Source organism: Miniopterus natalensis, chromosome 15 (genome assembly GCF_054644295.1).
Source record: "Miniopterus natalensis isolate mMinNat1 chromosome 15, mMinNat1.hap1, whole genome shotgun sequence".
Taxonomy (NCBI): Eukaryota; Metazoa; Chordata; class Mammalia; order Chiroptera; family Miniopteridae; genus Miniopterus; species Miniopterus natalensis.
Genome location: NC_142095.1, coordinates 36,778,769 through 36,787,452, shown reverse-complemented (window position 1 = coordinate 36,787,452; position 8,684 = coordinate 36,778,769). Strand labels below are relative to the sequence as shown.

Sequence of the window (8,684 nt, the reverse complement as noted above, 5' to 3'; positions counted from 1 at the left end):
GGCCTGTCTGAGGAACATAGAGCCTAGAATGTGCCGGGAAAGGGCAGTGATTATATATGTAAGGTGGTCGAGAAGGTAGGTTGGGGTCAAATCACAGAAGGCCTAAAAGCGATTGGGGAAGTCTGCACAGGAGATAGTAAGAACACCAACAGAGCCGCTGACTGTGCATGTTGGGTGCTTTACATTTTAGAAACACTTCCCGTCCATCCCTCCGCCGGGTCCGCACAGCGGCAGCCGCAGGCAGGGGAGGCAAGCTGAGGCTCGGGCGCCCGAGGCAGGCAGGGGAGGCAAGCTGAGGCTCGGGCGCCCGAGGCAGGCAGGGGAGGCAAGCTGAGGCTCGGGCGCCCGAGGCAGGCAGGGGAGGCAAGCTGAGGCTCGGGCGCCCGAGGCAGGCAGGGGAGGCAAGCTGAGGCTCGGGCGCCCGAGGCAGGCAGGGGAGGCCAGCTGAGGCTCGGGCGCCCGAGGCAGGCAGGGGAGGCAAGCTGAGGCTCGGGCGCCCGAGGCAGGCAGGGGAGGCAAGCTGAGGCTCGGGCGCCCGAGGCAGGCAGGGGAGGCAAGCTGAGGCTCGGGCGCCCGAGGCAGGCAGGGGAGGCAAGCTGAGGCTCGGGCGCCCGAGGCAGGCAGGGGAGGCAAGCTGAGGCTCAGGCGCCCGAGGCCGCGCCGGCCGAGGCGCAGACAGGAGCAAATCACTCCGCCTCTCTGACTCTCACCTTACTCACCTGACAGCGAGGCTCAGTTCTCAGCACTTTAGAAAGGATTCCACAAAACCACATGTGAAAATGCTGTATTTAGCTTCTGGCCTCAGTTTTGTTTTTTTCTGTTAAGTTGGGTCACTTCCTGTCCAGCCTAATTCAGGGGGCTGGGGCTGTGACCTTTGCCTAAGGCAAGAAGCTTCTTAATGCGGTCAGGGAAGTCAGTGTTTTGGGGATAGTAAGCTGAGAGCCTCAGGGAAGGGACTTTGGCTACTTTACAGCGTTTCTTCGCACCGGTCGCTATTTAATCTGAGACAGGCACAGAAAGCGCAGAACCTGCTGCAGAACCGAGAGGAGACGCCGCGCAGGCGCACTGGCGTAGCCCAACCCGGCCCCCTTAAGGGCCATACTTCTCATGCCCCGCCTCCGCCCCCAAATCACCAATCAGCCAGCGAGGTGGTCCGTGACGCTATCTTCTCGCGACGAAGCCGGCTGGCGGCGGCGTTTCCTGGTGACGGAGCCGGGCGCCGAGGCCATGGGAAGCCAGGAGGTGCTGGGCCAGGCGGCCCGGTTGGCCTCCTCCGGTCTCCTCCTGCAGGTACTCTCTGCCCCGCCGCCCCAAGCCGTCCCGCAGCCGGGGTTTGCGGGGAGCCCGCCTGCGGGCAGGCTCAGTCCCCGTGTGAATCCCGCTGCCGAGGGGCTCCACGGGAGGAGGAGGCGGCCGCGGCGATGGGGCTCCTGGGCCCGGAGCCGGGAGCCTGCGCTCAGAGTCCTGGCTCGGAGATGGCAAACAAGCCACGTTCGTTTTGAGAATTGTCGTTCCCATATGGCAGTAGGAGAGAGATCAGGTGGCACGGGTGTTTGCGGTGCTGTAGAATCTGGTATTTTTTAAGGCAAGGGTTTCATTTTCTCCATGCCCCACCCCTTACCCTCAAACACGCTCCTCACATTCCCTGGCTCCCACTTCCAGAGAGACCATACGGCATAGCTAGCAACAGGGACCTGGGCTCAGGCACGCCTGAATTGGTATCTTGGTTCTGCCAAGTTCTTGCTGAATGAACCTGGACTTCACCTGCTAAGCCTCAGCTCCTCATTGGAAAATGGGGGTAATAATAGTAGTAGTAGTAATAATAGTGATAGTTGCTGCTAGGCTAGATTGAAGTTGTTCAGATCATTGCACTTAGCACAGCACTCTTAGAATGCACTTAGTAAATGTTGGCTGTGTCTTCCTTCTGGCTCCGTGACCTTGGACCAGTCACTTCACTGCCTCTGCTTGGCCCTAATTTTCATCATGTCAGATGATGTACATGCCACTTGGCCCAAATGGTATCTAAAGATCCTTTTAACCCTAGGAGCCGGTCATTCTTAGTCAAGCAGCTCAATTCCTCTGTGTCTTGCTCTTGACCCACTCAACCCTTCCTCACAAAAGTCCTGAATCCACCTTGCCCTTATTTTAGAGAATGAGCATTTCACTTGGAGGTTAGGAGAAGGCACCAGGCAGCCTTGGGCTCAAGTTTGGGCCTTGGCACTGGCTAGACGCCCATCCTTGGGAAGATCCCCGGACTTCTCCGAGCATCAGTTTCCTCATCTTAAATGAGAACAATAAGATGCCTGTTATGTGCCTGGCACCTTATAAGTAATTAATAAATGGTAGCTATTTTTATGACGGTCATTAGAATTTTTTAAATGGTCATAATAGGGTTGCAATGACATTGGGGCAACTCACTTTGCTCTGAGTCTTACTTGCTTCATGTGCATTTACCTGGTTGCTTTTAAGGGTCAAAAATTAACATATGTGAAAGAGCTTTTTTTTAAACTAAATTCCTTTACAAAGTAAAGTGGAGACTGTTACTAATAAGCGCCACTATGTGGACCAAATACTGAGTAGCATGAGCAACCTCAGAGCTTCATTGGCTCAAGCTTTTATTCAAACCAATTAAGAGATAAGGAAAGGCCTTCGACATTAGATTTCTTAGACAAGAATAACTTTGACTTTGAAGTTAACATAAACCTGTATATGGTTTTTAAAAAATAACCATAATCTTTAGATTTCTTGAGTGTTTTAATTCAATCTCGTATGCTTTCTCAGCTTACAGTGCAGACACTTGGGGTAGCTTTGCAATTACTTTGTAATCTGCAAGAATTTGAGATTCCTTTGTAATCTGTCTTAACTCTGAGCTGACCACAGTGGAAGTATTAATACCTTTCACTTGTTTGCATTTTTCAAAAATGCTTTTACCTACACAACCTTGTTTGTCCTTGTTATCAATCCTATAAGATAGGCAGCCTCATCTGACAAAGGAGGAAACCGAGGCATATAAATAAACATTCGAGGACAACAGGGCTAACAGTTAAATGGTGACTTGAGATTTTCAGCTGAATGCTTTTTTCCATTAACAGCTCAATGAATTGGCTTCAAACCTTTAAAACTGAGGACAGAATTTGGTATGTATGTACGTACAGGGATGGGCAAAAATAGGTTTATAGTTGTGATACAGATAATACAATAATTAATAACAATACAAGAATAAACTTTTGCATACTCACAACTGTAAGCCTACTTTTGCCCACCCTTGTATATACCTGTATGTTTCTAAGGAGAGCTACAGAGCTATCCCCAGGCTTACAAAAGGCCCCATTTCTCTCCATAAATGTTAAGATTGTGATATCTTTGCCTTCGAGACCTTGCTGCTCTGTGAAACTTCTCACTTTTTGGTTTTACCTTTCCCTGGAGATTTTCAGACACTGGTGGTTCATGGCATACTTTGATTAATATTGCAGCTGTTCATAGGTAACTGAGCATATTTGACAGGGAAGTGATTTGTCTTTAGCTCCCAAGTGCACTTGAGTTCCACCTGTGGAACTGGGTCAGCTGGGCCACATAGGGAGAGTCACTTAGTGGGGGAGGCTTGCATCCAGCCAGTATCCCCATTTAGTAACCTCATTTAATTGCAACCTGTTCTCTGTCTCATGGGAAGAATTCACTGCTAAGGTGGTTTTCTTGAGTTGACAGGTTTGAAAGTCTCAGGATATATTCCTTTCAAATGGCAGTAGCTGGACTCTGTCACCCACCCCCCATTTTACATTATCTTATTGCAGTTGTCATTTAAAAGGTATTTTAACTCCTCTCTGGAAGGTGGCAAATAGTAAATAAATTCAGCCTTTTCTGTTTTCTAATTGAAAACTGAATTTCAAAGAGATTACATGTCATCGGAATCTCTGTAGACAGAGAAGAAAGAGAAATTAGACCCCATGATTACCAGTGAATCTGCTACACCCTGCATGCTCCCACTTGCAAAGTGGGTGCTCTTTCTTCCTTCCTTTCTTTTTAAAATATATTTTTATTGATTCCAGAGAGAGGAAGGGAGAGGGAGAGATAGAAACATCAATGATGAGAGAGAGTCATTGATTGGCCACCTCCTGCACACCCCTCTCTGGGGACAGAGCCCACAACCAGGGCATGCGCCCTGACCAGGAATCGAACTGTGATCTGGATCATAGGTAGATGTTCAACCGCTGAGCAACACTGGCCGGGCAGTGGGTGCTATTTCTAAACAGGCCAGAAGGAGGGGCAATGTGAAGCACTAACAGATTTTCTTTCTGCCTCCTGGAGTGCCTGACTTTGAACCCAAAGAAATGGTCTGTCGGGTCTCTGTCTTCTCATCAGTAAATTAGGGTTTACTTATGGGTTCTTGGACCACTGCCCAGGCATGGTGAGAGACCCCAAGGAGTGACATTTTTGGAAGAAATACAGACAGATTGCTTTAGAAAGGGTCTCCATGGCAAGGCTACTATGTGTCATTACAGTAGGAAGAGCAGCCACGTTGTTTTCATTTCAGCAAATTAAACACTCCCAACTTTATTTATTTATTTATTTATTTATTTATTTATTTATTTATTTATTTTTAAATATATCTTTATTGATTTCAGAGAGAGGAAAAGAGAGGAAGAGAGAGAGATAGAAACATCAATGATGAGAGAGAGTCATTGATTGAGCCCGCAACCCGGGCATGTGCCCTGACTGGGAATTGAACCCTGATCGCCTGGATCCTAGGTCGATGCTCAGCCGCTGAGCCACACCCGGCCAGGCCCAACTTAATTTATTCTGATGTATTTTCCTTCTTTTTCTGTAGGTGTTGTTTCGATTGATCACCTTTGTCTTGAATGCATTTATCCTTCGCTTCCTGTCCAAGGAAATCGTTGGCATAGTGAATGTAAGGTAAGAAGGGATGTGCCCCGGCACTGTCCACAACTCACATCCCTAGTCAGGTTTTCCTCTGTGCCTGTGTGTCACCCTCGGATTTTAGAGGCATGGACATCTACTGGAGTCACAATGTTTTAGCTGTGGGCTGAGGAGGAGCATGCTGGTGGGGGAATGAGTGGGGGATGTTGCTCTTAATGGACCCATGGAGTGTTTTCCATTAGCAGCCTCCAAATGCACATTTCCAAGCCAGCTTTTTCCTGTTTGCCTGCTCTCAGAACCCAGGAGAGGAGTGGGAGTAATTCATGGCAAACCCAGTCTCAGGTGTAATTCTATGTTCTTGTCCTGCTGACAGCAAAGGAAGCAGGAATTCTGCAGCTCATGAGGACATGCTTTGTAATTGTAGGGCTAGAACAGCCACCTTCCTTTCCTTGGTGAATTTTTTTTTCTTTCACTGAATTGTATAATGGAAAATGGTAGCTGGGGTAAGAGCTTGAGTCCTTGCCATTAGTTCCTTGGAGGCTCTTAGCTGACTTGCTTTGTCATTTAGACTCTGTTTCTTCTGCTTCCTGTTCAAGGACACCCACACATGTGCTGTATTCACAAATGACACTGAAGTGTATGAAGTGATGTGAGTGTGCAGAATAGCTCAGCTTCTCAGGTCTTCAGGTCCTGATAAACAAGACAATATGTTCCAGACAGTATTTCACATCTAATACCTACCAAACACGTGCTCTTGGCTCTGTTCTCGGGGCTTGGTGAAGGTTCTTAAATGTTGATGGGCAAAGGAATCATCTGGGGAGCTTTGCACTATGAAGGGCTGAGGAGGGGCCCAGGAATCTGCATTTTGACAGGCTTCCCAGGTGATTTTGAAGTAGAGACCATTCTTTGAGAAATACTGTTTTAAAGGCAGGAAGGAAAAGACCAAATCCTCTTAGGTGCTCAGACTTTAAAGCAGTTTGGGCCTCTCCCCATCTGGTCTCCTCCAGAGTGGATGGTCTCTGCCTTGATAGCACTCGTCTGGCCTGGCCCTGCTTAACGTATAGCTGTCTCCTCAGTCACAGTGTTGGACAGGAGCACTGGGTAGCAAGTTTGGACAGCCTCAGAAACCTTAGCCCAGGGCCATCCCCACTCTGGCTTTCCCTGGGCTGCGGCCTGCTGGGGAAGGGAAACCCAGCTACTCCCTAAGGTGCGGAGGGTCTACCTCGGTGCTGTCAGCTTCGGAGGTATATAGGCAAGCCTTGCTGTCCTGGGCCACAGCAGACTCTGTAATGGCTGCCAGCCTCTTTGCTGTCCTGAGATTCTTTTGGCGGGAGCCTCTGCTCAGTAGAGCCTCAGCTTCTCTCACAAGGGCTGTTGGGCCTCCAGCCTCAGTGACCATGGGGTCCTCTTGTGTAGGGTCCTACCCGGTCCTTTTCCTTATGGTCAGAGCCACACCTCTGCCTACAGCCACAGCCTGAAGGCTTTGGGGGCCACGGTGGCAGTTTCTTCCCAGGTAGAACTATAGGCACGCGCTCAGTTGTCCCTCATTTGGTTCCTGACTTTGTTGTTTGAGTAGATTAGACTAGTGAGGGTTCCTGTAAGAAACCGTCTTCCACATCACCACCAGTGATTTATAACCAAGACTTTTTCTTCCTGTTGCTTGTAAAATCTCAGAAATTCTCTCTATTAAAAAACTAGACATTATTATTATTTTTGTGAATCACCTGAGGATATCTTTTCCATTTATTTTTAGAGAGAAGGGAAGAGGGGGGACAGAGAGAGAAAGGGGAAAAAAACACATCAATGTGAGAGAGACACATCGATTGGTTGCCTCCCCTGCAACCCAAGTATGTGCCCTTGACCAGAAATTGAACCCAAAACCCTTTGGTGCATGAGCTCATGCTCTAATCGCTGAGCAACACTGGCCAGGGCTAGAGACATTGATTTCTACTTTCCCTTTACAGGCTAACACTGCTTTACTCGACCACCATCTTCCTGGCCAGAGAGGCCTTCCGTAGGGCATGTCTGAGTGGGAGCACCCAGCGAGACTGGAGCCAGACCATCAACCTCCTGTGGCTAACGTGAGTTGTGCTTTGTCAGGAGACAGTTTCAAAGACAAGTGTAACAAATATCACAAGTTAAACAGCAACAGTTGCCTAAAGCTGAACTATCTCCAGCTTTGGTTTTGCAGTGGGTTTCTGGGGACTTGGCATCTGCTCTTTTCTCTCTGGGTAGCCAGGAGCCAGGAGGAGGCTCCAGGTGGGGGCTTCTGGGCTAGGTTACTAGCCCTAGTTCTACCCTTTTTGGAAGTTGTTTCTGCTGTTCCTGATCCCCAATCTGGGCCCCCTTGGCCTGTGTCATCTTTTTTATTCCTAATCTTTTCCCCCCTGTGGTATTTTCTGAGCATTTAACAACCACTTAGTCTTAGTATTTTTTGAAAGCCTTTTAGGAGTTTCATTGTATCTTTCTTCAATTTTGTTATGTTGATTTCAGTTCTGGGCCTTTTAGAATATTATTGAAGACCAAGTACATCAGCTAAAAATTATAATAGCTTTTCTGCAGTTAAATCCCTGCAGGGAGGATTGGTGGTTGAAGTTGTTTCCCAATTCTGCCCTTGCATAACTCCTGTTGCCTCATGGAAATGACTGTCATCAAGGCTGCTAAGTTTTCATTTTATTAGAGGAATGACTGTAAACTACCCAGTCATGTAAGTGCTCTAGGCTACACATGGGAAGGAATACTATGCACTGGACTATTGGTCATTAGGGTGTAAGTACCAGCTGTATACTGTCTTTTAGTCATTCTAAGTAGAAACAGCAGGCACACACTTTTGGGGAATTTTGCTTTTTTTTCTAAATGTTTTTATTGATTTCAGAGAGAGGAAGGGAGAGGGAGAGAGAGATAGAAACATTAATGATGGGAGAACCATTGAACAGCTGCCTCATGCATGATCCCTACTAGGGCTTGATCCTGCAACCCAGGCATGTGCCCTGACCAGGAATCAAACCATGATCTCCTGCTTCATGGGTTGACACTCAACCACTTAGCCACGCTGGCTGGGTGGGAAATTTTGTTTTTTGAGTCAGTGTAACACAGTGGATAGGGGTGTAGCCTGGCATCAGACAGATCAGAATTGGGCCTGCTTTTCTGCCCTTTACTAGCTAGCTATTCATGACCTTGGCCAAATTACCTAGTGCCTGTCTGCCTTAGTTTCCTCCTCATTTAAATGGAGATAATGACAGGATCATTATGAGGTGTCAGTGAGATTAAGGGGGGGAAGCATAGTACCTGGCACTTAGTAAGTGCCCGAATAAGAATTAGCTGTTTTTATGCTTATAACTATATTTCTTTTCTGTTCAGTGTGACTATTTTAATATATACTTTATTTTTATACTTAATATATTAAAAAATATTTCCCCCCATTTTTAGGGTCCCTCTGGGTGTGTTTTGGTCTTTGTTCCTGGGCTGGGTCTGGCTACGGTTGCTTGAAGTGCCTAATCCTAATGTCATCCCCCACTATGGAACTGGAGTGGTAGTGTTTGGTCTCTCGGCTGTGGTGGAGCTTCTGGGAGAACCCTTCTGGGTCTTGGCACAAGCACATATGTTTGTCAAGCTCAAGGTCAGTATGCCTTCTACTGTTAATGGGAAATGCAAAGAATAGGGGAAAGAGTGTTTTTTTTAAAATGGGAGAAAATGATGTTTTTCAGACTTGCATCTAAAAAGATATATGGAGAAAGGTAACATGATCAATTTAGTTTATTCACTTGAAAATTGGCAGATGGGCTGGACTAAAGTTTTCCTCTGCTATA

The 8,684-nt window shown here is 47.4% G+C and overlaps 1 protein-coding gene across 2 annotated transcripts in view; it reads left to right on the top strand.

Moving 5' to 3' along the window:
* The first annotated feature begins 1,227 nt into the window (after positions 1-1,227).
* The window catches only part of RFT1 (RFT1 glycolipid translocator homolog), a 36,886-nt gene continuing 29,429 nt past the window's right edge, over positions 1,228-8,684 (top strand). For both annotated transcript variants that reach the window (XR_001602986.2, XM_016210220.2), the window contains exons 1-4: positions 1,228-1,290; positions 4,826-4,911; positions 6,840-6,956; positions 8,305-8,494. Coding sequence is in view for 1 of the 2 variants with exons in the window: in XM_016210220.2 (XP_016065706.1) it covers positions 1,228-1,290; positions 4,826-4,911; positions 6,840-6,956; positions 8,305-8,494 (456 nt within the window). In the remaining variant the exon portion in view is untranslated. The remainder of the gene's footprint in view (positions 1,291-4,825; positions 4,912-6,839; positions 6,957-8,304; positions 8,495-8,684) is intronic.